The 27,805-nt window shown below is 38.6% G+C and overlaps 2 protein-coding genes across 5 annotated transcripts in view; both read left to right on the plus strand.

Annotated features, from left to right (window-relative positions):
* The first annotated feature begins 734 nt into the window (after positions 1-734).
* Positions 735-12,627, plus strand: PSMA1 (proteasome 20S subunit alpha 1). Of its 4 annotated transcripts, none has more exons than XM_045894083.3 (10): positions 735-871; positions 2,344-2,388; positions 2,757-2,858; positions 2,979-3,082; positions 4,935-5,023; positions 5,829-5,899; positions 5,983-6,112; positions 7,283-7,362; positions 10,929-11,039; positions 12,300-12,627. In XM_045894083.3, the coding sequence occupies exons 1-10, from the start codon at positions 869-871 to the stop codon at positions 12,354-12,356; spliced, it is 792 nt and encodes a 263-aa protein (XP_045750039.1). In that variant the 5' UTR covers positions 735-868; the 3' UTR covers positions 12,357-12,627. The 4 variants fall into 4 exon arrangements, with proteins under 4 accessions (XP_045750039.1, XP_064432868.1, XP_045750037.1 ...); XM_064576798.1 differs by lacking the exon at positions 735-871 and adding an exon at positions 963-1,118; XM_045894081.3 differs by lacking the exon at positions 735-871 and adding an exon at positions 963-1,076.
* Positions 12,628-17,668: 5,041 nt separating this feature from the next.
* The window catches only part of COPB1 (COPI coat complex subunit beta 1), a 38,252-nt gene continuing 28,115 nt past the window's right edge, over positions 17,669-27,805 (plus strand). Inside the window, exons 1-6 of the mRNA XM_045894084.3 lie at positions 17,669-17,826; positions 18,545-18,694; positions 22,987-23,216; positions 23,627-23,796; positions 26,181-26,295; positions 27,543-27,635. Of these exons, the coding sequence (XP_045750040.1) occupies positions 18,604-18,694; positions 22,987-23,216; positions 23,627-23,796; positions 26,181-26,295; positions 27,543-27,635 (699 nt within the window). The 5' untranslated portion in view covers positions 17,669-17,826; positions 18,545-18,603. The remainder of the gene's footprint in view (positions 17,827-18,544; positions 18,695-22,986; positions 23,217-23,626; positions 23,797-26,180; positions 26,296-27,542; positions 27,636-27,805) is intronic.

Below are 27,805 nucleotides of genomic sequence, written 5' to 3' on the forward strand. Positions count from 1 at the left end.
ATTTCATCTGGGGATTTACCAAAAGTTCTCAACAGAGAAAATATGTGTTTCAGAAGTAAATCCCCAGTTTTTTTTCAGGGTCTAATCTACCAGATTAAAAAATTACATAAAAAAAAAAACCACACATAAAAACCAAGCATCATGCTTGGTTTTGAGACCACAGAAAGACATTACTGCCCTCATGGAGTTCAAAGTCTTGTAGAGGAAACCAATAATGATAGAGTGATCAATGGCAACAGAGCCTTGAGAAATGTTTTCTCCAGGAAATAGAGAAAAGGACTCCAAAGGAGAAAGAAACGCATATACACAGACAACATACTTGACGAAGAGTGTGGCTGACACATACAAACAGACCATTATTTTGTGGCCCTTCTTACAGCCTCGTCCTTCTCCCAGTCAGACAACACCCCAAATCTCTGTGGACCCTGAACGAGAGATGTCCAGCGGCACACTGGATCACCTGGAGTCGCAGGCGTCGTCTCGATCGATTTCAGGTGTATCGGCCGGGCGGGTGAGGAACTGGCGGGAATCTGCAACACACAGGCAATAACCACTGAGAATCCAAGAAGGGCGATTTTGTAGAGGCCGCCCCGCAGCTCTCAGCTGCCGCAGGCACTCCTAGCCCAAGATTTCCCGCCAATCTCAACTCCTCCTTCTTCCTAGGCCCCGCCCACTTTGGAGGGGCTGCGAGCTTTGAGGGCGGGGAAGCGTTGGGTGTCTATCGATATCTCTGGGATAGACTGCCCTGCCCTGCGCCGCCTCCGTCAAAATCCCGAAGGCTTCTCTGTAGATCGCCGAGTGGTAGTTTCGGCAACTTTCCTGAAACCGCACCGCTGCAGGAGGCCGCAGCCAGACTCGCGCCGGAACCATGGTGCGTTGGATTCTGAGCGCCGGCAGGGTTGGGGGTGAGGTCCGCCGGCGAGGGGGTGGCGAGCCGCTCCTCCTGTCATCCTCAGAGCGGCCCGGGGCCACGGGGCATGGGAACCTCCGCCAACGGGAGGGTTCCGGCAGTGATTCAGCATCTCCGGCCTGGCCGGGAGAGGGGCGGTGGGTACTCCGTGCGACCATTCTCCGGGGTTCGTTTCGCTTTCTGGCGGGCCTGGGACGCTACTTCCTCGGTCAGCTATCTGAGTTCGCTCCTGCAGTTCCTTCAGTGGTGTGGTTCTGAGCGGCCCAGAGTGGCGCCACCCTCGTGCTCTGTGTGGGAGGGAGGAGGAAAGAGGGACTTGACTTCTCGGCTTCACTGTAATGCTAGTGCAGACTTGATCCCAGGGTTTGGGTTCCAGGACAGCGTCCATTTTACTTGTGGGTTCATCTGATTTCTCTCTCCCAAAGAGCTTGATCAGAAAGGGTTCTTTTCCCGGCGCCCGGATGGCTCAGTCAGTTAAGCGTCTGCCTTTGGCTCTGGTCATGATCCCAGGGTCCTGGGATCAAGCCTCCTGTCGGGTTCCCTGACCCTCAGGGAGTCTGCTTCTCTCCCTCTCGCTCCCTCCCCGTCCCCCCGGCTGTTGTGCTCTCTCTCTCTCTCTCTCAAATAAATAAATAAAATCTTAAAAAAAAAAAGGGGGGTTCTTTTCAATCACTTTGTCCACTCACCTATTTTTACGGATGAATAAACGGAGGCTGAGAGAAGTGGTGATATCACGGTTACCACCTAGCCTCAGGGCTTCCAGACTCCTATCTGCCATTCCAGCACTCAACTTTCTCGCTCTCCCCTCCGTCCCCCGATTATTCTCCCAAGATTCGGCTAGTAGACTTGTTTTAATGTCCTTATTAAAGCAGTAATGGTTCTGATGCTGTAGCTATTTGTGTCAGTGTCTAACTTCCTGAGAATATTCTTGTGGTTATTCATTCAATATGAATGTTTATATGTTCAAGGCACTGTTTTAAGTGCAGTAAGGGTTCAAAGATAAATTTGCCATATCCATAATCATAAAGTAGAAGGGGACGTGTGGATAAAGAACCGGTGGGAGTATATGTTGGAATTTTGGGAGAAAAGATGGAGAAGACTTAAAGAGGTAGACATATGAGCTAGTTTAAAGAAAAAGAGGGAAGAGCATAAGCAGGGAAGGGAAGGAAAGTTGACACTATGAGCTTTAGTAATTGAACCCAAAGGGAGTGCTACGGTAGAACTGAAAGTTGGGAAGTTAGGTCCCATCTAGATCTGCTCCTCACTTCTATCTCATGTTTGCAACTGAGTAATCTTCCAATGAGGTTGTATTAACAGCACATGTTAATGTTGAATCTAAACAGATGGGAGAACATTTTTTAATGATAGAGCTTATTAAAAATTGGAATTTGTAATGTTCTTAAATCAATAGGTGTTTTTTCTTTTGCTTTCAGTTTCGCAACCAGTATGACAATGATGTCACTGTTTGGAGCCCTCAGGTAAAAATGTTTTATACTTGTGAATTAGCTTTAGAGGGTCACCTAGCTAGCTCACTGTTAGAGCATGCAACTCTTGGTCTTGGGGTGGTGAGTTTGAGCCCCACTTTGTGTGTGGAGCCTACTTAAGAAAGAAAGAAAGAAAGAAAGAAAGGAATTCATGAAATTGTAGGCTGTGAGAAAATGGAATATAATCATTTTAGACATCCCTGGAACCTAAATTTATCATTAAAGTAAGTTTTCTAATTTAAAAGAAAAATCATTTGAGATTTAACTATATTCACCTGAGATTTGGGAATACTAGATCAATTTTAAATATATAAAATGGTCTTGAAAGATGACTCTAAGATGTGTTGTTGTTTTCTCTTTAGGGCAGAATTCATCAAATTGAGTATGCAATGGAAGCTGTCAAGCAAGGTTCAGCCACAGTTGGTCTGAAATCAAAAACCCATGCAGTGTTGGTTGCATTGAAGGTGAGTGAGGCAGTAAATAAATCTTCCTCACGTAGAAAATGGTACTAACAAATGTAAGTTTCACTGTATAAATAATAAAATTATAAATGTGTTTTTATGTTTTATAATGTCTCTGTTTAGAGAGCACAGTCAGAGCTTGCAGCTCATCAGAAAAAAATTCTCCATGTTGACAACCATATTGGTATCTCAATTGCGGGACTTACTGCTGATGCTAGACTGTTATGGTGAGTATGATCATGAAAAACAAAAGAAACATCCCTTTTGATTGATCCAGCTAAGATATTTGAGGAAGTTGTCTGGCAGAGTTTCTAAGTTCAGATTGTGATACCTTAGTGGATTTGGGCTCAGTTACTAAGTACTCTATTTCTTGATCCCTATAGTAGTAACTACTAGAATTAACCATGTTAAGAGTAAAGCTTTAGAGAAGTCACCAAATAATGTGATACTTGTTAACTCAGGGTATATTGTTTGAGACAATGTTATGTCTAAGAAGAGCTTGACCCTTTTGTCTGGTTTCTAATGATCGGGGGAACTACCCTTCCTTTCTTTAATATGCCAGTATTTATTAGACATATATTTTTTGTGAAGCTCAATACTGGATACCACATGGTACACAAGGGTGAGTCAGATATGCATCTCGTCTTTTAGGAACTTAAAATCTAGTAGTATATCTATAATACCAGGTAGATTTCTGTGAGAGTCCAGGGGAGATAGAGATTACTTCTAGTTGAGAGGTGTTGTATAAATGAAGAGCTGGGGTTTGAAGTCATGCAGATTGAGTTTCGTTCTCACCTTTACCACTTAGTATTTGAGATGAGGCTGGTGACTTAAACCATCGACTCTTTTTTTTTCCCCCCCATCAATTCTTTTAGTATTTTATTTTTCAAGGTTATTGTTTAAGAGCCTAACATGTAGAGCATTTAACACAGTGCCTTTCAGGTAATATATGAATGTGTGTTGGGAGATCAAAGGTAGTTAGCGAAAACTAATTTCTTAAGTCTGTGATTTAATTAGGGAAGAAAGAATATAAGCATTAAGGGCAAATAGTAGTGCTACTGTTTTAAGTTTTCAGATTACCCGGCAAGCTCCCTGCTCTCTTGGGTTGGCGATACAGTGAGAGCATTATTGGTTTCTGAAAGCTCTTGAAAATGTAAAATATGTTGCATGGTTAAACGTTTTATTTAATCCAATCTATCCAAATATTGCCATGTCAACATGTAATCAATATAAAAACCTGGTTAATGAGCTCTTCTACATTGGTTTTTGCACTGAGTCTTTGAAATTTCATGTGTATTTTGCACTTACAGTACTTCTTAATTCAGACTAGCCACTTTTGAAGTGCTGAATAGTCACATATAACCAGTACCTGCCATGTTGAGCAGTGCAGTTTAGATAGCCTTGGGAAATGGCCTTCAAAGTACTGAACAGATAGCATGGTTCCCGCAGTCAACATTTGATTCTCAGATGTGACATACACATAAACTGGACAAAGCAACATGGAAGGAAAGGTGCATATCCATTTCTTGCTGTTTATCCTCTTGTCTTTAATAGTTAGGCATGAATTCCCTTTTCCCCAGGGTTGCATTTGCTTGAATCTTGCCAGGGTTAACAGTGAGGCTCAAAAGTCTGGTGTCCAGCGTCTCCTCTAGAGTGCTGCTTGTGGGTAGAAGCACTTTTGGCAAGAACATGTCGCAGTGCCCTAGGACAGGTTCTATTTCTTGAAGTTGCTCTACTGGGGAAACTTCAGCTGGTTCAAGACCTAGCATTAAGACAATCTTGGCACAGTGGGAAGGGTAAGAAAAGAGAGCTTGCTCTTTTTCTCTTGCTCAGCCTTCTCTGTTCTCTAAAGTGCTCAGAGACCAAGTTTATCTAGAGCTAAGGAATATTTTAATCTTTTTTTTAAAAACCTCAGGTGGCCCAAGAGTTTGGTATAAATATGCATCCTTGTGGCATGTCTTTCTCATTCCCTTGTGTGGATGTAATCCATGTGAAGCAGGCAAAAAGAAATGAAATTACTTCATTTAGATTGAAATAACTCTGATATGAAATAACTAATTTTCCTTGTTTCTTTTTTAGTAATTTTATGCGCCAAGAGTGTTTGGATTCCAGATTTGTATTTGACAGACCTCTTCCTGTGTCTCGTCTTGTATCTCTAATTGGAAGCAGTATCCTTTTTTTGTAGCATTTATGGATGTGAACTTTAGATAGAGTTTTGATACTTAAGCATTATGTTAATTATTGGGCATATAATACATAGCGTAGGTAAGATTTTGAAAACTTTAAGGTTAGTTACTTTTCAATAACAGAATGTTTAAAATTTAGAAGAATTGTGGCACGTTTTGCCATGGAAAAATGTGTTCTAAATAAGGAATTGGGGGGTGCCTGGGTGGCTCAGTTGGTTGGGCAACTGCCTTCGGCTCGGGTCATGATCCCGGAGTCCTGGGATCGAGTCCTCCTTCGGGCTCCTGGCTCAGCGGGGAGCCTGTTTCTCCCTCTGACCCTCTCCCATCTCCTGCTGTTTCTCACTCTCTCTCTCTCTCTCAGATAAATAAATAAATACATAAAATCTCTAAATAAGGAATTGGGTTGCTCTTTCGTCAGCCCTTTTCCAGACCCAGATAAGCCCAATTTGAGGAAAACCATTCGAGTCTCATTTTTAGAGAAGATTTTTAAAGTTTTTTATTGGTGGTTCTAGATGTCCTTCAAAATTATTGACCCCTTATAGCCAAAACAGATGAGGTTCTCTACATGAGAAGAGATCATTTTGCTAGCGCTTATTCTTGAGTTTGGTGGATAGTCCTAACATTTTTTAACACTAGGCCAAAGAAATATTTCTCTTTTATTTTCTTCTTGCTGTGGTGGATTATGCAGCGACTAAAAAAAAACAGAGCTCTTTGTCAATAGTGCTTAATTTGAAAATAAAGGTAGTACTTTGTTCCTTATTAGAACAGTTTCTTTAACTAGTTTAAGAGACCCAGATACCAACACAACGATATGGCCGGAGACCATATGGTGTTGGGCTGCTTATTGCTGGTTATGACGTAAGTTCATAGAATTGTTATATTTTAATGATTTTTTAAAAACTGACTAGAAATTATATAGTGTATATATATTCTGTTTGTAGGATATGGGCCCTCACATTTTCCAAACCTGTCCATCTGCCAACTATTTTGACTGTAGAGCCATGTCCATTGGAGCCCGTTCTCAATCAGCTCGTACTTACTTGGAGAGACATATGTCTGGGTTTATGGAGTGTAAGTGATTTTTTTTGGTCCCCTCCAGTCTTTATATAGTGAATAAATAGTATCCTAAATGAAGAAAACTATCAGCTTTACAGAGTTTTTTGTTTTATTTTGTTTTTAAATAAGCCCATGGAGTGTTCATTATTTCTATTATGCATATGGTTATTACCCCATCTAGTCATTACAGTAGTTTCAATCACTAGTAGACCTTTGTCAAAATACAAATACGAAAATACAGATGTCCTCAACTTTGAAAACTCTTGGTTCAGTTGGTCTGAAGTGTGCCCCAGCCAGAGTTGAGAACCACTTGGTTACCAATTATAAGTTCTGTTACCAACTTTTAGTTTTCTGTGATTCTCATCTTATTTTTAGCCACACAGACATTTCTACATTAAGTAGTCCATAAACAAGTAAAAAATTAATGTACCTTTGGGAAAGAAAGGTAAAAAGGTTGATGTAAGATGTGATCATAGGATAGGTTTTCAAGCGCTTTGCTTATGCAAGGGTCTTAGATTAACACATGCTTTTTGGACATCTCTTGAGGTGACCATGTGGTTGTTTCCCCTTCATTCTATTGTGGTGTATTGCATTATTTGACTTTTGAATGTTAAACCAGCTTTGCATTCCTAGGATAAATCACTCTTGCTCATGATTTATAATATAGACTATATATATATATACACACATACATACATATGTTTATGTAAACATAAATGTTGCTGGATTCATTTTGCTGATACTTTGTTGAGGTTTTTTGTGTCTGTATTTATAAGGGTTATTGATCTGTAGTTTTATTTTCTTGTGATATCTTTGTCTAGTTTTGTTATCAGGTTAATACTGGCCACATAGAAAGAGTTGGATACTTTGTTTATAAAGAGCAAATACCTTCCATAGAACACATCCTACAAAACTTTGTGCTGTGTCATTTGTGAATCAGGATTCTCATTTAATTTAGCATAAAAAGGTCAAATTTAGTAACAAAAATCATGTTCTCTTATTAAATAAAGTAATAGTGATGTTATTATTATTAGATTATATGGCTAAACATTACAATTTTGGCTGTTTTTATTGTGATATATTTAGTATGTGACTGAAACCATAATTTCAGACTACAGACCTGACAAATAAAAGCCACCTAGCATGAAGATGAAATTAAGAAATAATTGTTGATTTATTATATAGGCAATTTGAATGAACTGGTTAAACATGGTCTGCGTGCCTTACGAGAGACACTTCCTGCAGAACAGGACCTAACTACAAAGGTAGATATCATATTTTTCAATTTCAGATTTTAACATTACAGGTCAATCATTTATTTCATAAATATAATAGAGGAGTATATACTTAACAGTTCTTTAATTTGGGAGATGGTTGCCTTGGTTCATTCTTTCTCTTTAAGCTATTCACTAAATGATCTGATTTTGAAATAATTTTCAAACATTTCTTTTTGGAATAAAGCAATAAAACCAATAAGTCTTAGGTGCAGTGTCCTTCAGTTTCTTCAGCAGGTAGGAATATCTTCATATTATTAACTCAGTTAACAAATATATAATATTGAGCACCTACCATGTGTAGGCACTAGACATTGAGAATATAATAAACATGGCAAACATCTTGGCCTTCATGGAACATACATCCAAATCGGGGAGATAGACAATATACCCATAAGTGAATTATATAATATTATTAGAAAATGATAAATACTACAGAAAAAATAGGTTAAGAGGAGAAAGGAGGACCATCTGGGTATAGGAAGGGGGTTTGGTGAGGGAAATTTAAAATAGGGTGGTCAAGGATGGCTTCACTAAGAAAGTGAAATTTGAGGGAAGTATCTAAAGGAGGTGAGTGAGTGAGTGATTCAGATGTCTGGAGGAAGATCATTCCAGGAATACAAGTATAAGGGCCTTGAGTCCAGAATATTAATTGAGGCAAGAAGGCCAGGGGTGTTGGAGGCAATGATCAAGAGGAAGAGAAGGAATAAAGTCAGATAATGGAGACCAGATCATGTATAAACCATTGCAGGTACTTTGGATTTACTGAGTGGATTGTTAGAGTTTGAACAGAAGAATACTCGATTTGATTTAGGTTTCAAAAGAGTTATTCTGGTCGCCATTCTGAAAATAGATTGTAGTGGGCAACATGCGTGAAAATAGTTTTAAAACTTAGGGTAATACAGATGAGAAATTGTGGTGAAGTAAAGGAGCTTGGAGTTGGAGATGGGAATAAGTGGTTCGGTTTTGAGTATGTTTTAAAATTAGAGCTAAAAATATTTGCTAGTGAATTGGTTGTGAGGGTGTAAAAACAACAAAAAAAGTTTTCAAGATTTTGGGCTTGATTAGACGAAGGAGAGATTATGGTTTACTGAGCTGGATAAGACAGTGGAAGGAACATATCTTGGGGTAGGAGTTGTGGAGAAAGATCAGGCAGTTAGCTTAGGACTTACAAAACTTGAAATGCCTACTGTCTATTGGTGATATAGAATAAGTAGATATTGGGGCATCTGGCTGGCTCAGTCAGTAGAGCATGCGGCTCTTGATCTTGGGGTCATGAGTTCAAGCCCCATGTTGGGCGTAAAACTTACTTAAAAAAAAAAAAAGTAAACAGCCATCAGATGTGTATGCCCTGGAGTTTGGTGGAGAATGGTCTAGCTAGACTTAACAAATGTTGGAGTCTTTATGTAGAAATGGCACTTAGAGATTGGACTGGATGAAACCACTAAAGGAATCGAATAGTTTCACAAAAAGTTTGAGGCCTGGGCAAGGGGCACTCTAACCTTTAGAGATTGGAAGGTGAGTATCAGCAAAAAGGGACTTAGAAAGATGACCAGGGAGGTAGGAGGAAAACTTGGAAAGTGAGACATTCTTGAAAACAAATGAAGAAAGTATTTCAAGGAGGAGGGAATGAATAATTGCTAATAGATCAAGGAAGATGTGGAATGAGAATTAACCATTAGATTAGCAATGATGGGGACTTGACTAGACAATTTCATTGGAATGGTGAGCCCAAAGCCTGAAAGGAATGGAATCAGGAGAGAATGGGAGAAGAGGAATTGGAGGCAGCTTTATGGAGATTTTCTCCTGCAGGTTCAGAGAAATGGGGTGCTGGCTGGAAGAGAATGTAGTGAGGGTTTTTTGTTGTTTTGGTTTTTTAAGATGGGAGAAATTACAGCACGTCTGTTGCCTGGTTTTAAGAATAATCCAGTGTAAAGGAAAACATTTATATAGGATAAATATGAGAAAAGCTGCTGGACCAATGTCCTTAAACAGTACACAGGTGGAAAGGTAGACCTTAGAGAGGAAATTGGATCATTCATTCACACTAACAAGAAGGGAGAGAATTTAGGGACATAGATACAGGAAACAGTAGTTACTATGGGAGCTTGTGAACATTCTCTTCTAATTGCTTCTGTTTTCTCAGTGAAATAAGGAGCAAGAAGAATGGAAAATGCTAGAAAGATGTCCAGGAGAAGAGGAGATTGGATGATCTAGGGACCTGTATAGTACAATGCAGGAACCACTATGGGCCTCCTTGTGGTTAATGATCATTAACTAAAGTGAGATCAGTCAGCATTTTGTAAATCCATTTTATTATAGGATTGGATAATTGTTATTTAATATGTATGTGAAGAATTTACAGTCTGTGTAATCTTTTAAAAATAATTATTCCTATCCTAAAAATAATTTTTTTTTCCCAACAAAATCAGGAATGTACATTATTTTTATTTGTTTAAAGTACCCATAGGGGCGCCTGGGTGGCTCCGTCAGTCAAGCATCTGACTCTTGATTTTGGCTCAGGTCATGATGAGATCGAGCCCGCATCAGGCTCCATGCTGAGTGTGGAACCTGCTTAAGATTCTCTCTCTCCTTTCTCCCTCCCCGCCCCCCCAAAATAAATAAAGTACCCATAATGCCATCACTCCAAGATGACTGTCTTTTAAATTTTGGATTTATAGTTACCTGTTGACATTTACAATTTGGAAGAGTTTGCTCAGCTGTTTGGCTTTCTGATTTCGTATTTTTACTGAATCATGGAGAATGATTTAGTGAAATCATTGAGAGAAGGCCTGTATATATATATATATTTTAAAGATTTTTATTTATTTATTTATTTGAGAGAGAGAATGAGATAGAGAGCATGAGAGGAGGGAGGTTCAGAGAGAGAAGCAGACTCCCTGCCGAGCAGGGAGCCCGATGCAGGCCTCGATCCTGGGACTCCAGAATCATGACCTGAGCCGAAGGCAGTTGCTCAACCAACTGAGCCACCAAGGCACCCAGGCCTGTATATTCTTACGTCTCAAATTTCCACTAAAATTTTAATTTTACAGGAGCCTTTTTTACACTGGTAAGCATTCACTGAGCATTTTAAGAATTGCTCTTTAATTTTAACATGTAGAAAATAGTTCCAAGACCCCACCAAATTAACATTTTAGAACCTAAAACTTACTCTCTTTCCTTGTTAAGAACCATCATGTCTTAACTTACACAAGAAACAAACCTGATTATTTCTTTGGAGTTAGGCTTACTTCCCAGTTAAGTTGCTTGCTCTGGTAACATTGGTCTGCAACACATTTCCATTATGAGCCAAGTTACAAATTTCTAGGTGGCATAATAGATCTTTGGCATTACTCATGATTAGCAAAAGTGACTATTAAATCTGCAAGTTATGAGGATGTGCTAGTTTTCTTCTTCCTTTTTTCTCTATACTTAAGTATTTTTTAGTCTTATTAAGTGCTATATAAACTTTTATTCTGCATTTTTCACCCAACATTTAATCAAAAGCATTTTTCCAACATAAATTCTCTTGATTTTGAATTTCCCCCTCCCCCCAGAATGTTTCCATTGGAATTGTTGGTAAAGACTTGGAGTTTACGATTTATGATGATGATGATGTATCTCCATTCCTGGAAGGTCTTGAAGAAAGACCACAGAGAAAGGCACAGGTATATAACTAATCATAACACCAGAGGCTTTAGTTCTATCATAAACTACTGTTCCTACCACAATTGTTTAGTAGGCTCGCAGTTCAAATGGCAGTAGGAAAACTTAGAACTGAATAATGTAAAATACTGAGGGGGCAGTGATCTCCATAAACAACAGGGGTTGATGATTTGGTTATCTGTTGCTATTTTTCACTATTAAGTCATTCTTTTGCTGGTCTCATTTAGGATCTCTTGTACTCTGTTGAAGCAGTGGGACTGGAACTTTCAAGATGGCTTTATTCACAGTCTTCTTTATTCATATTCTCTAGGTATATCCTAGAGGGACAGCTAGAAGGCTGGGACCTCTGCTAAGATGGCTGGACTACTGTCCATGTAATCTCAGAGCCTCTCTTTACCAGGGTCTCCTTATCAGGGTAGCAGCTCAGAGCTTGCAGAAGTTCAAAAGCTCAAAAGTGGAAGGTGCTAGACGTTCTTAAAGGCTGAGGCTCAGGAGTGGCACAGCATCAGTTTTGCTCATTCTGTTGGTGAAAGGAAATCATAAGGCCAGCCAAGAGTCTGTAGGAAAGGGGACTGAAAGAAAGTTCATTGGGGACCCTTTGGAAACTAAATTGGCCCTTTACAAATATTGAGAAAAGGATCAGGAAGTATTGGGAAATCTCAGATTAAATACTGGTCTGTTTTGTTGTGTATTTAGAATACACAGTTGCTATTTATAGATACTTATTTGATAGCTGTGTAATTGAAAATAAAGTGTCCTGGAGAGAAATATTTTCTATAGTGTGAGTTTTTTTTCAACTTGGAGAGGATATTGTTGGTACTATTTGGAGGAGTAGGATTTGCATTATTTAAACTGTTGTTGATAAGAACCAGAACTGTTGCTGTGAGTTCCACACAGCTGATTTGTTTGGTCATGTTTTCTCTGTGTTTATTAGTGCTAAAGAGGATGAGAATGTGGAAAATGTACTGATTATATTCTAAGGCTAGTACTGATCCTTTATTCCTGAACAAGACAAAGTATGATAAAATGCTGGAATTGTTCAATGATGCTTAGGTTTTCAGACCTCTAAAATTATTTATGTTTTAAAAAAACAAAACACCTTTGTTCAGAAATTTTAACAGGACAATGAACTAAAATTGAGTATCCAAAATGTCTCCTAACCCCTTTTTCTTGTAAATTCTTTTATAATAATTGTGATTAGAAGTATATATTGGTCAAGTGTTTTTTTTTTTAACCTGTTTTCTTTTTTCTTCCTCTTACAGCCTGCTCAGCCTGCTGATGAACCTGCAGAAAAGGCTGATGAACCAATGGAACATTAAGTTACAAGCCAGTCTGTATGTTTATTATCAAATCTGTAAGAATGCAGGAACATGTACTGATGACAATAATCTGTACGTAGGAATCAGTCCAGATGTGTTTTTCCCTAGCAACTTGTCTGAAACCATATAATGGTGTGCATTTTTCTTTGAGAGGGTCTATATAATCATTTTCTAGAAAGTATAGGTATCTGTACTGATGTTTTTATATGAAGAACATAGTGTCTTTGTGGTTTTAAAGACAACTGTGAAATAAAATTGTTTCACCTGCCTGTGTATTGGGTTTTTGTTTGTTTTTTAAGTAGCTTCAACTATAAATAGTAATGAGATTACAACTGGTCATCTGCCATGTTTGACAAATTAATTTGCCTTATGTTTAGTGAGGGGGGAAAATAATACCTCTTATCTGTCACAGCCTTATGCTAATTCCCTATGTATGGACTGGCTACATGAGAATCCATGGAGATTTGGTTCAGAATACAAATTGCTGGGTTCAACCCTGGAGATCCTTATTAAAATGTAAGAAACCACCACTTCCCAGCCACCATAGTAGCAAGGTTTTTAAATGGTTTTTCTTTACAACCAGCAGATGGCAGTAGTGATAGCTCTGGTCTCAGTGTAGGGAACTTTTGCAAAAATAACAAAAGGGAAATTTTAATCCCAAACCATCATTTCCTCTTATCATGCCCAGCCCCACCCTGGCATAATCTTTAGACTGCCTTGCATTATTTTTGTGAGCGGTGTATGCAGATACTGCAGAACAATTTTTATCTTAGGCCATGCAAAATGAAATTCGAGGAAATCTGATTTACAAAACACTCCAAAAATTTTGCTGCTAAGAAACCTTGAGTTTTTTATTTCCTGAGATTCCTATCTTTCTAGAGAGGAGCAGTTCATTTGTAGATAGGAACTTGGATTTTAGATCTAATTCTACTAATTAGTTGCCGTTTGGAGAATTATTGTGAAGGTTAAATGGGAGAATTTATGTGGAAACACCTTGTACACTCTAAAATTCATAAAATGTTAGTTTTTTTTCCCAAATTGTCCAAAATTTTATTTTTTTTTAAGATTTTATTTTTGGGGTGCCTGGGTGGCTCAGTTGGTTAAGCGTTTGCCTTTGGCTCAGGCCGTGGTCCCAGCATCCTGGGATCAAGCCCCACATGGTGCTCCCTGCTCAACCGGGAGCCTGCTTCTCCTCTCCCTCTCTGCGTGACGCTCCCCCTGCTTGTGCTTTCTATGTTGAATAAATAAAATCTTTAAAAAATAATAATAAAAATAAAGATTTTAAGTAATCTCTACACCCAACGTGGGGCTTGAACCTACAAGTCTTAAGACCAAGAGTCATACGCTCCACCGACTGCCAGGTGCCCCATAGATTGCCCAAAACTTTAAAAGCTTTAGTAGATTTAAATCTCTCTGACTTCTTGAAGGTAAAGTGCTAAGAGGAACTCTGGCAACCTTGTTGAGAGAAAGACCTGACTAAATACAGGAATGTGTGAGGTGTTGGGTCTCTGTTCTGGAAGTAGCCTCAGGAGTTGGCCATTTGAGCTTGGGATGAGGCCACAAGAAGCATGTGGCCATTTGACCTACCATAGAGTTGCACTGAGCATGTGCAACTTTCACACACGTAGTGAATGAGAGGGAGTTGTCCCACCTGCCTTCAGACTCAAAGGCTATTATATAGTCTGGAGGAGGGAACATAAGTGGGAAATTTCATAATCTGCTCTTTAAAGCCTCAGGCAGGTCTCTCTTCCTCTGCCTATCATTGTGTGAGTCTCTGTCTTGTTGGCTGATTCTGTTGTTTAAAGATAATGCATAACATTTTGTATCTGTTCTCTAAATGTAGACCAATTACTTGACTGGTACTCCTAGGGAAAAAAATGTCATCTGTATTGTTCTTTGGAGGCAGTTTTAGTAATCTTTTTATTTTTAGTTTTTTATTATTTTTTTTAAGTTCTATTTATTTAAAACAGAGGGCGTGGGGTGGGGGTGTGCAGAGGGAGAGGAAAAAGCAGAGCCCCGCTGAGCATGGGTCCTGATGGCAGGGCTTGATCCCAAGACCCGGAGATCATGACCTGAGCCAAAGGCAGATGCCTAAGTGACTGAGCCACCAAGGTACCCATTAGTAATCTTTTCAATATGTGATGCACTGACCTTAGAATGTTAAAATCGTTTCCACCCCAATAAGATTCAGTCAACTCCACTGTCTGTTCATGGTGATGCCTTTCCATTGTTGTTTTGTCTAGTGTGTTATATTTAGTTATTCTGTTTAATCTGTGTTAAATAATTATAAACAATAAAATTCCTAATAATAATCCTCTCATAAACCCTATCACTGATAGAAAAATAGTATTCAATTCACCTGGAATTTATTAGGCATCTATAGGTGCAGCTTTGAAGAACTCATGATTAAAAAATAAGAGGCAGTAAAGTAGGTGACAGGATTCGGGTTCTAATACCAGCTTTCTCATGTTTGACCATTTTGTGATTTGAGGACAAGTTCCTTTTCTCTAGGCCTTGATTTCCTAGACACCTAATTTTTTATGACTCTTGGTATATGACAAGGCTTTTGCTCTCAAATTTAAAGCATTCCATCTTTAAAAAGGGGAGGGGGCACCTGGGTGGCTCAGTCGGTTAAGCATCTGTCTTTGGCTCAGCTCATGATCCCAGGGTCCTGGGATAGAGCCTTGTGTCTGGCTCTGCTCAGTGGGGGGGCCTGCTTCTCCCTCTCCCTCTGCCTGCCACTCTGCCTGCTAGTGCCTTCGCTCTTGGTCTTCCTTTCTTTCTAATAAATAAAATCTTTTTTTTTTTTAAGATTTTATTTATTTGACAGACACAGCGAGAGAGGGAACACAAGCAGGGGGAGTGGGGGAGGGAGAAGCAGTCTTCCGTGGAGCAGGGAGCCCGATGTGGGGCTCAATCCCAGGACCCTGGGATCGTGACCTGAGCCGAAGGCAGACGCTTAATGGCTGAGCCACCCAGATGCCCCAAATAAAATCTTTTTAAAAAAAAAAAGCATTCAGAATGAGGGGTGCCTGGGTGGCTCAGTCGGACTCTTGGTTTTGGCTCAGGTCATGATCTTAGGATCATGAGTTCGAACTCTGAGTGGGGCTCCCCTCTCAGCAGGGAGTCTGTTTTGGATCCTCTCCCTTTGCTTCTGCCTCTCCCCTGTTCTCTCTCTCTCTCTCAAAAAAAAAAAAAAAACCTTAAAAAAAAAAGCATTCACAATGATACAATTACATACTAGAGTAAACATAAGACCCAAGACAAGGTGCATATTATAAGTCAGGAAGAAATCGTCTATATAAGGTCCTGATATCTATTGAACGAGCTCTGTATTTAAGAATATACAACAATGTGGGGCACCTGGGTGGTTCAGTTGGTTAAGCGTCTGCCTTCAGCTCAGGTCATGGTCTCAGGGTCCTGAGATGGAGCCCCACATCAGGCTCTCTTCTCAGCGGGGAGCCTGCTTCTCCCTTTCCCTCTGCTTGCCACTCCTCCTGCTTGTGCTCTCTGTTTGTCAAATAAATAAATAAAATCTTAAAAAAAAAGTATACAACAATGTATATACACTGCCAATGACATTTTAAGTGCAGACTTAAAATGAGGTTTTATAAAACACATTATGTTTTCTTGTCTTTTCATATTTAATAGTTTCCTTAATGACTTGGTCAGGATAAGTCTTCAAATTTTCTTCTGTAACTCAATGAGCCTCCAGGGCGATTGCAGTGGGTATGGTTGGTCCTACACTATGGTGGCTCTACACTGCTGAGCTTTCTTATTGCTAAATCTAGTTTTTATGCTTTTGGGGGCCTCATTTCATGCCATCAGATTGTCACTTCTTGATAAGTGGGCTTGGAAACCAGATACTGTTCTTGTAAAAATTTCATGTTAAACGTGAATACACAAGTGAAACAACCTGTTGTACACACATCTTGGGTTGATCTCAAGGGAATTATGTTGCATGAAAAAACGATCTCACTGGTTACATTGTACATCTTTGAAATGACAAAATTACCGAGATAGGGACAACAGGTTAGTAGTTGCTGGGGTTAAGGAGGGAAGTGGCTGTATAAAAGGATAGCAGGAGGGATCCTTAAAACTGTTCTGTATCATGCCTGGTTGAGGTCACATGAATCTAAACATGGTAAAATTGCCTAGAACTAAATAGACAAGTAGAGTGCATGTAAAAACTGGTGAATCTGAATGAGGAGTAAATTATATCAATGTCAACTTCCTGGATTTGGTATTGACCTGTATGCAAAATGTTACCACTGGGAGAAATTAGGGGAAGAATATATGGGATCTCTGTATTTAGGTCACTCTGCAATTATCTCAAGATAAAAGGTTTTTTTAAAAAAAATCAATACATAGGATTTGAAGAACATTCTTAGAAAGTGCTGTAAACACATGGCCTTTGTGATATATTTTGGGTGCTCAAAGAATTTATATTTTGCTTGATGGTTCTAAAAAGAAGAAATCTCAAATAGCTGGATTCTAGATACATGAGACTATTTGTGTTCTATCTTCTTAACGGAAGTGTACCTGTTAAGGGCGAGTTCTGTCAGATGTCTTTTATTCACAGTATTTTGCTCAAGGCTTCAAAAAAGATTTTTCTTTGATAATAATTGGCCAGAAAACTTTTTGGGGGGGAAGTGCTACGTGGGGGCATATGGAACCTCATATGAGCAATACCGAAGGTGCTACGGCCGATAGTAGCTGTAACAATTGGGTTTTTGGAGAAAGGTAAAATCCTTTAAAACAGTGACTGTCAATCTCCCTTTTTGAGAAAAAAAAAAAAAGTTAATCTCTTGGATGCTCAGAAAGCGTGAAAGGGACCATTACGAAATAAAGTGCGACTTCGATGTCCCAGCAACCCCAGCCTAACTGCAGAGGCAGAGATTGAGACTACTGGAGACGTTAAGAACTAAAATGGATCTTCACAGAATCTACCCTCACTTATTAGAAGAACTGAAGTGACTTTCCCAGATAATAATTAGTTACTTTCCCTGTTTCTCTGAGCTCCAAAAGGGCTTCCAGTTCTCGCAGTCTACTGCTCTTTCCCCCTGGACCATACAGCCCTTACAAAATGGGCTTCCCTTTCTGAGCACTTCCTTCCTTGGCTGTTGTAGTTCCTGGAAGAGGAAACAATTTCTAGGTAGCATGTAAATGACCACAGCGCTTAATTCGGCGTTTGGCTTGCAGGGAAAGCTTAACGTCTTCCCAGATGCCCCTGCCACCTAAAACTGCCGTGGACTACAAGGAAGGAACTTGCGGCATACTTACAGAGCGCAGGCGCAGGACGGAGAAGGCTTGTCCTCTCTGCGTTGCCGTAGGTGCTAGGTGGCTTGGCCTCGTCACCCCACCCCCTTCCACGTCAGCCTAGGACTGTGCGGAGCAGCGGCTGCTGCTGCGGGTTGGAGCCGGAGTCCACGGTCCCACCGTTGCCGTAGCCGCCGCCCCTTGGAGCCAGGTAGCGGGCCAAAAGCCCCCAGTCCCCGAGGCGTGCTGGGCTGGGCTGAGTCGGAGGAACTGGCGCTCCGGCGGGAATTTGCGGAAGGGGAGCGACTAGGCCGCTCGCGTCCGGGCCTGGCGAAGTGGAACGGGGGGCTGGGAAGCTCTGGGCCGGACGCCCTTTCCCGGTCTTTTGTACTGGCCAGGGGTCTAATCCCTCCCGGGGCCCCGGGGCTCATCGTTCCGGGGGCTGCTTTGCTGGAGGAAGGGAAGGGGTTGGGGGTGCAGCATACTGATTGACCGACACACAGTCGGGTCCACCCATGAACGCAAGAAAATGTTTTAAGGTTTTTAGCCGAGTATTCGTGCACAGGGTCTCTTAACTTGAGCAATTCAGATTGTGTGTTATGTTTAAAAACCATTGTTCTGTTACGTGGTTGGGCGGGACTGGGGGACTGTCACTGTACTGTGGGCCTTAGTTGTTGCAGTACAGCATTCTCAAGCCCTGGGCGGGGTTGTGGGGTCTGTACCTTAGACCGAGGCAGACAGGCGTGTCTTTTACTAAAATAGGCATTATTTTTATGGGACACAGTATAAATTGACCCTACCCTTCTAATACTTTAAAACTCAGCCAAACTGAATGAACTTTAGACAGTAAAGATCACGATAGTTACTGGTTGTGTTTTTGTTTTGTTTTGTTTTGTTTTACTTGTAATGATATCCTTCTATTTTTCTAGATTTTCTGGCATCAGTCATCCTTAAATCTTGTATCGAGGTTTGATTATATCCGGAAACCATGACGGCTGCCGAGAACGTGTGCTATACGTTAATTAACGTGCCCATGGATTCAGAACCACCATCTGAAATTAGCTTAAAAAATGATCTAGGTAAACTCTGATAATACTATGAAAATTAAATGGAGAAAAAATGAAAATAAAAGGCTCATTTCCATTTCAAGTTTATTTGTAATTAGAAATATTTTAGTTTTTTTCTAGGATCTCTTCAGTAGAGCTTTGGTCTTATTAAAAATGAAAACTTGGGGCGCCTGGGTGGCTCAGTCGGTTAAGCTTATACCTTCTGCTCAGGTCATGATCCCAAGTCCTGAGATTGAGCCCCACTTCAGGCTCCCTGCTCAGTGGGGAGTCTTCTGCTCCTTCTGCACCTCCCCTCCGCTTGTGCTCTCTCTCAAATAAATAAAATCTAGAAAAAGAAAAAAAAAAAACTTGTTACATTTAGACTTGCAATATTGGTTTTTGGAAATAAAACAGCATCTCAGCTTAGCTTAGTAAAGCTAAAGAAATGTAATAGTTGTTAGATATTCCTCAAAATAACATAATGGCTTATGTAGTTTAATATGTTATGCTTAAGTGTAGCTGACGGTTCTCTGTAGGTAACAGGTTGAGAATGTGTATTTGAATGTCTCAATTCCTCTGTGCACTTAACTTCATATTACTTAGCTTGTAAAACTAAAAGAACTTTGTTCTTTGGGTTTACCACCTACTGAACTAATGAAGTCAACCCTGGAATACACATGTGTTTTCCAGAAAGTTTTAAGCTTTTTGAGTATTTGAGGTTTAAAAAGGTTTAAGCTTTTATAAAACATTTATACAAAAAGAAAACAAGTATATTTCTGGATTTTAAAAGTGTATACTCTGTATCCTTTCTGTGAGTGATTCTGTGAAAAATAATTTTTCAAGGTAATGCACATTCCAAAATAATGGTTCTTGTTTCGTTGAACTACTAAAAATAAGTTTAACTTAAACTGGTAACTACTGTTTAAGACGAAGAGTGAAAATTATGCTTCAGATCTTGAAAGTATCTTTTAGAAGGTAGTTTGCCATTTGAAAGGAGACAATATTTTACTTGCCTAGTCCCACCTCTTAATCAGCAGTAATGGAATATCCTGATTTTAGGCTACTTAATATTAGGTTTCTATTGAGATCCATTTTTATTATTTATTTATTTATTTATTTATTTATTTTTTAAAGACTTTATTCATTTATTTGAGAGAGAGAGCGTGAGAGAGAGAGAGCATGAGGAAGGGAGAGTCAGAGGGAGAAGCAGACTCTCTGCTGAGCAGGGAGCCCGATGGGCGAATCGATCCAGGGACCCCAGGATCATGACCTGAGCTGAAGGCAAACGCTTAACCAACTGAGCCACCCACGCACCCAAGAGATCCATTTTTAGAGAAGGAAAAAGAAACCCTCCTTAATGCACTTAAACCTATACCCCTATATACAAAAGCCACAGATCTTTTTTTTTTTCATGTTTATGTATGATAGTAGAATGGAATGCACGTTAATGAATAAACTTTCATTACTGTTTTTTTTTTCTTATAATTTAAAAGTTTTCGGGGCACTTGGCTGGCTCAGTGGGTAGAGCATTCAGTCTTGATCTCAGGATCTTGAGTTCAAGCCTCATGTTGGGCATAGAGCTTACTTTAAAAAAAAAAAAAGTTTTCACTTTTAGACTCCCAGATACTTAAGGTTACAGCAGGGAAGATAAACAAAACCTGCCCTTAATTGTAACAATACCTTTTTCTTAATTACAGCTGCCTTAACTGTCTTCCCCCTATCAAGAAATAAATAAGTAGTCTCAAATCTCAAATTTTATGTGTATTTTTTTTACTGTATCTTAAGAGTTGAGGTGAGAAAAAGTTTAGAAGTAGTTTCCAATTTGAGTAACAAATCGTTTTTTGTGAAATATTGAGTTACTTTACCTATGCTTTTAGTCACTGGACATGAGATCTGATGACCATACATAGCCTGGAGTAGGAAGTACTTGGTAGATTTTGGCGAATTGAATATTTGAAATTTTCCATATTTTTAGTAGGGTATGGAAGAAAAGAAGTTCTGAAAAGTTTGAAGATGTAGGAAAAAAACATCCTTCACCTCAGTTTGAATTGGAATAAATGGAAATCGGGCTAAGGGGGCTTGAATTGTAAATGATACAGATTTTTTACATGTTTTCTATGAAACTTCTAAAACTTTTTAACATGTAGTTACAAGTGGAGCTTTATCCTGCTAAACCCTTAGGATTTGCTAATTTGGGAAAAGTAGTCAAAAACTGGAACGAAAGAAGACATCAGCTTTATAATGATAAGTTTTATGCCTTTTGGACTTTGTGTCCTTTATGCTATCAAACAGATTAGGAAAAAAAACTTTTTTTTTTTTAATATTCAGAAAGGAAGCTCAGGGCAAAGATAAGAAAACCTATTTAGGCTCAGCAAATACAACTTTAGCCACTTAAAACTTTGCCCAATCTGTCTTATTATCAGGGTGATTGCTCTCGGCTACTGTCACCTTTCCTGATGCTTTGTTTTTGTCATCCTCACAGACTTAAAAACTGAAGGTTTGCACAGATTGGTACTCCATAATTTTACAGTTTTTTGTTTTTGTTTTTGTTTTTTTAAGATTTTATATATTTATTTGAGAGAGAGAGAGAGAATGCATGCACGAGCAGGGGGGGAGAACTGGGGGGATGGGGAAGAAGCAGACTCCCGGTGGAGCAGGGAGCCAGATGCGGGGATTGATCCCAGGACCCTGAGAGACAGATGCTTAACCAACTGAGCCACCCTGGCGCCCCCAGTTGTTTGTTTCTTGACTTGCTATGGCAATACCAATTTTTTTCCATATGTGGCAGGAGATATGATACTCTGAAGCAGGGAGAGACACATGAGAAAGTGTGTTTTAAACAAAAATGTTCACCCTTGTGGAATAAGTTTGGCAAGAACCCTTACTGTGTTCTCAATTGAACACAAATTGAGAACCTGAGAATATTCTCTATTCTGCAACATGTGAAAATATCATACCAAGCTAGTAATAGATATAGAGCCCTTGGGGGCTGGAAAGAAATTTTGATTTACCTACTGTAATTCTTGAAAACTTAAATCCTTTCTGTAAATACCAGCTGGTCATTCACAGTCTCTTGTCTATTTGGCAACAACAAGGAACTCTTCATTTGATAGCCACTTAGCTCTAATTGTTGGAAATGTATTCCTAGTTCTGTTCTTTTCCTCATGATAACTGTAAGATTATTAAAAACTTCGTCATCCCTCTCTGTCCTCCCGTCTCCTAGATATTTGCTTATTTCTGTGATCTAAGCAGTTGTAGCGATGTGCTTGCCTCCTACATTCCTGCCTTTGAATTTTGGACACAAAATATTTTTGCCATAAATTCTTCAGTATGCAGTGATAATGATGAAATTATAGATTGTTTTGCATAATATAGTTTATAGTGTAAATTGCTTTAAGCTAAGTAACAATAAGCTAGTATCTTAAATATCTCATCCTTAATTCTAAATAATGGCTACTTATCTAGTACATTTTAATTTTCTTCCAGTTTTTTAGTTGATTTCTTAAGAAAGATTCTGAAGTTTTGTAGTCTGTTCCAATTTTAGTATATGTGCTGCTGAAGCGAGCACGTAAGATTTATAGTCCCGTAGAAATATGATGGGATTTGGGGTTTAGTGTATTAGTTCCCAGCCTTTTTGAGTTTGAAGATCTAATGTTAAAAACAAATGCCACTGATCCTCCCCTTCCTCTCCTCATGATAGTGGTGGTAACTTTGAGGAAATACACAGCTGACTAAAAGCAATGTTGATAGAAGCCATTTATTCTAACAGCATCTATTTACACTGTGAAAAATAGCTACATCTGTGTTTGAGACATGCATCATTTGGTATACCTACAGGTTCGTGGCTTCTACATTAACTCCATGGGTTAGGGACCAGAGATCTAATCCAGTGCCTTCATGTTCTATGTAAAGTAACATGAGGTTCAGAGATAAATGACTTGTGTAAAATCATTCAGCTTGTTTGTGGCAGAGCTAGGTCAAGAACCCTTGTCACTTTCTTTTTTTTTTTTTTTAAGATTTTATTTACTTATTTGACAGAGAGACACAGCGAGAGAGGGAACACAAGCAGGGGGAGTGGGAGAGGGAGAAGCAGACTCCCCACCAAGCAGGGAGCCCGATGCGGGGCTCGATCCCAGAATCCTGGGATCATGACCTGAGCCAAGGCAGACTTAACAACTGAGCCACCCAGGTGTCCCCCCTTGTCACTTTCTTTAGTGACTTTATTATCATTACTGCTGGTAAAGTGAGAAAATGTTTTGTGAATTGTAAAATTATCTGGAGAATTTTCCTTTGAAGTGATTGTGCTTTTTTTTTTTTTGAATCAGAGAAAGGAGATGTGAAGTCGAAGACTGAAGCTTTGAAGAAAGTAATCATTATGATTCTGAATGGTGAAAAGCTTCCTGGACTTCTGATGACCATCATTCGTTTTGTGCTACCTCTTCAGGATCATACCATCAAAAAATTACTTCTGGTATTTTGGGAAATTGTTCCTAAAACAACTCCAGATGGGAGACTTTTACATGAAATGATCCTTGTATGTGATGCATACAGAAAGGTAAACCAAACCATGGTTATTTCTGAATATTGCTTTGATTTTAATTGTAAAATTCATGGAATGGGATTTGTTTTAATTTTTAAAATTAAATCTGGGATAAGATCTAAGTTACTGATAATTGGAACTGAAGTTGTAAAAAGTTACTGTAAAAAATTTTATTGTAACTTTCTTTGGACATTTTTCATGCATTTTTATGTTACTAATTAAAAAAAACCAGTGACACACAAAATATGAGACATTGATGTGATAAGTAAAAATTGATTTGACAGGAATCTGAAGGAAATTGTCTGATAATCTAGATCTTTTTCCACAAACTTACTTTCTTATTTTTTTATAGGAAATTTTGCACTTAATTGTGTGTTGTTTTGTAAAATGCTGGAACTCAACATTTCATATTTAAACTTTATCAGGATCTTCAGCATCCTAATGAATTTATTCGAGGATCCACTCTTCGTTTTCTTTGCAAATTGAAAGAAGCAGAATTGCTAGAACCTTTAATGCCAGCTATCCGTGCTTGTTTGGAGCACCGACACAGCTATGTTAGAAGAAATGCTGTTTTGGCCATCTATACAATCTATAGGTAAATAAAGGTACTCCTGTGGCTTAGTTTTGTGAGGATTATTTAGTCTTTTAGACTAGAGGTACCACAGCAGTTCCTTGCAGATTGTACGTAGCTTGCAGATAATGTTTGTTTAGCCTGAACGATATTTTTTTTTCTTCTTCTTCTTATTATGTTGTCAACATTGAAAAGATCTGGCAACCCTGGGTCCTAGTTTCTGCATGACAACATTATGCTGAAATTGACAATAGCTCCCTTTAAATAAGTTGTATACTTTGCAGTTTACAGTGCCTATCATTCTCAGTTGTACTTCAGCTCACTTAATTAGTTAACTTGCTTAGCCCTTGTAGGTTTTGAGTTTTTGACCCTGTTTTTGAATTCCCTTTGTGTGGAATGTGGGTCTTGTCTTTTTACCTTTAGAAGCCTTAAGGAGGGAACTTTTTTTTAATTTTTTTTTTTAAAGATTTTATTTATTTATTTGAGAGAGAGAATGAGATAGAGAAAGAGCATGAGAGGGGGGAGGGTCAGAGGAGAAGCAAACTCCCTGCTGAGCAGGGAGCCTGATGCAAGACTCAATCCCACGACTCCAGGATCATGACCTGAGCCGAAGGCAGTCGCTTAACCAACTGAGCCACCCGGGCGCCCAAGGAGGGAACTTTTTAATGAGAAAGGTTGCAGTTCTCAATTGATTCCTGTTCTTTGAAAGCTGAAGATTTTGGACTTTAAAAATGATTTAAAGAAATCTTTTAAAAAGGGGCGGGGAGGGGCGCCTGGGTGGTTCAGTTGGTTAAGCGACTGCCTTCGGCTCAGGTCATGATCCTGGAGTCCTGGATGGAGCCCCCACATCGGGGTCCCTGCTCAGCAGGGAGTCTGCTTCTCCTTCTGACCCTCCCCCCTCTCATGCTCTCTTTCTCTATCTCATTCTCTCTCTCAAATAAATAAATAAAATCTTTAAAAAAATAAAAAATAAAATAAAAACGACTTAAAAGAACCAGTTAGATAAGACTAGAATGCTTGGTTTTTGTAATTACTGGTGTCAATCTATTTAGACATAGGATGTAACTTTTATAAATATCTTTGTACTTTAAGAGTTGATTGTTCTATTTCATAGTTCTCTTATTGTTACATTAGATTTTGTTATCTCTAGGGGAAGTGGTATTCTGGTTAATAATGTAGAGTTCTTTGAAAGTTACATACAGACTACACAAATTTCAGAACTTAAACTAGACTGCATACACAAAAATCATGACATTTGTAAGACAATGGGAAATTTGAACACTGTATATGATGATATTAAGGAATTTTAAGTTTTTTAAGGTATGATAATGGTATTATGATTTGTTTTAAAAAGAAAGTATCCTATGGGGCGCCTGGGTGGCTCAGTCGTTAAGCGTCTGCCTTCGGCTCAGGTCAGGATCCCAGGGTGCTGGGATCGAGCCCCACATCAGGCTCCCTGCTTGGTGGGAAACCTGCTTCTCCCTCTCCCACTCCCCCTGCTTGTATTCCCTCTCTCGCTGTGTCTCTCTCTGTCAAATAAATAAATAAAATCTTTAAAAAAAAAATAAAAAGTATCCTCAATTATAATATGCCGATATATTTATAGAAGAAGTGATAAGTGGTCTGGGATTTGCTTCAAAATAATATGGGAGGAGAAGAAGTGGGCAGGGGTATAGGTGAAACAATTGGCCATGAATTAACAATTGTTGAAGTCAGGTGATGGTTTTTAAGCTGGTTTCATTATTCTGTATGCTACAAATACTTAAAATTTTCCTGAATAGGAAGTAAGTTAGCAAGTAAGTGAATAAGTAATTATAATGCATAATTATACAATTCAAGGGACTATTTTTAAAAAGATTTTATTTATTTATTTATTTGAGAAAGAGAGCACAAGCAAGAGGGAGAAGCAGACTCTCCCGCTGAGCAGGGAGCCCGATGCAGGGCTCAATCCCAGGACCCCGGGATCACGACCTGAGCCGAAGGCAGACACTTAACTGACTGAGCCACCCAGGCACCCCTCAAGGGACTATTTTTATTCCTGATAATTCTTAAGACTCTTTCAGTACACTGAGAATGTCATCATGAGCATTGATCTTGTATTCCTAAAGTTTATGAAGTATATAAAGTATATGAAAGACAATTATTAGAGATATTCCGGTGAACGATAGCTGTGGAAAAAGTCAGCTTTTTCTTTATTAATGTAGAAAGCATATAATTTGATAATTTAATAGATGAAGATGTAAGTTTGTGATTTCTACCCACATTTCTAATTGACTTAAGGTTTCAAAAAGCAAAACAATTGACAGTGTTATAAAGCTTGATAAAGATTATTTTAGTAGTGTCCAGGCAGTTACTAAAATAACAAAGTAGGTTTTCATTAATATGAATATTACCTGTTTTATTTCAAGGAATTTTGAACATCTTATACCTGATGCTCCTGAACTGATACATGATTTTCTGGTGAATGAGAAGGATGCAAGTTGCAAAAGGAATGCCTTTATGATGTTAATTCATGCAGATCAGGTGAAGTACTTTTTAAAAAGTACTTTTATGACTGTATTCAAATGATAATTAAAAGTATTTACATAGGCCTAATCAAGTTTTTAGTCAGTGATTTTTTTATAGTACAAGTGTTCGTGTATTTTGGGTTTTTTTAGATTTTTGAACTTAATTTGTATAAAATAGTTTTTTCTTAATCTTTCTCCAGACAATTGCTTATGTATATACTTTATTTTTTAGTAAACAACTGAGAGATATTTAATAATAGCCACTTGACAGTTTTTCCAGATTGAAATAATTATGGCCATATTTTGTAACACTCTGTTTTGGGGCTTGAACCTGTTATTCCTTCTATTGGTATAGATCTAAAATTGTTTAATAGAGAAAAGTGGTAGCTTTGTATAGGGTTCACCCTGAGCCATGTCTGTGAAAGAAGCGTGGTCTTCAGTGTAGATGTGTATCCTTACTAGGCTCTTCAGATTTCATAAGTTGCTGTCAACTCCACATCCAGCTCTGCTAGTGCTTAAAGTGTATGGATCGGCAGGGGGGTGGGGGGATGGCAGGGTGGTCAGCAGTGACTGCATACTTTGGTGGCATTTAATCTTGGAATTTTTGCTGTCCAGTATTCTCCAAATGTGGGAAATAATGAAGACTGAAAGATACGGAGTCTGTCCATTTCTCTGAAATCTAGATGCTGTCATTTTATCTTGTGAACAAGATTATAAGAAAGCTGCTTATTTGGGCCAGGATCTTTTGTCCTCTTGTACAGTTGGTTTTATTGACCTATATATTTGGTGTTATGCTGTTTACCTACACGGGGGGCATAATCAGAAAAAGTTCAATAAAATTTCCTGATACTTTTGCTGTAGAGATATTGTTGAGGTCATAGTTTTCTATATCAGTATTCAGTATATGAGAATCGTTGAGATTTTTCTTTTAAGTTTTAGAAGTAGGAATAACATGCTTCTAAACAGCTGGTTTGTTTTGATTGTATGGGTACTCTGAATCATGTAATACATAGTGTTTTTCTCCTCAGTTTAGCTGCTAGAAAATTCAGACCCCAAATTTTTGGCCCATTTCTAGGAAATGTATTGGACTTTATTTCTCACATGAATGTGTTAACCTTCTTTTTTTCCCTTCATTTAATTTTTCTTTGCCCTGATTTCCTCATTTCTTTTATATTCAGTTGTGTATGTTTTTTAAAGATTGCACTGATTAAGTCCTTTTATTGAATGAGGTGGAATTTGATAAATGTATTTTTATTTTGTTAGGATCGAGCTTTGGATTACCTAAGTACTTGCATTGATCAAGTTCAAACATTTGGAGACATTCTTCAGTTGGTTATTGTTGAATTAATTTATAAGGTAAGACTAAAATGGGTAACATACACTCTAAGAGCTTAAGACAAGGTTAAATTCTCTTTTTCTGGAATGTTGCTTAATTGCTGGGATATTATGTTTTAGTAGTAGAAATATTTTATAGCATAATCTATGAAAGCCTTTTTTTTCTTTTTCCTTTGGTTTATTGTGTTTTC

Source organism: Mirounga angustirostris, unplaced genomic scaffold (genome assembly GCF_029215605.1).
Source record: "Mirounga angustirostris isolate CCGP_5_RB_7025 unplaced genomic scaffold, mMirAng1.0.hap1 SCAF_13, whole genome shotgun sequence".
Taxonomy (NCBI): domain Eukaryota; kingdom Metazoa; phylum Chordata; class Mammalia; order Carnivora; family Phocidae; genus Mirounga; species Mirounga angustirostris.

Coding starts and splice junctions, on each gene's coding strand:
- PSMA1 (XM_064576798.1), top strand. CDS start 978: ATGGGAACCTCCGCCAACGGGAGGGTTCCGGCAGTGATTCAGCATCTC. Junction 5,024..5,828: donor TGTATCTCTAATTGGAAGCA/GTATCCTTTTTT, acceptor AACTAGTTTAAG/AGACCCAGATACCAACACAA. Junction 6,113..7,282: donor TATGTCTGGGTTTATGGAGT/GTAAGTGATTTT, acceptor TTTATTATATAG/GCAATTTGAATGAACTGGTT.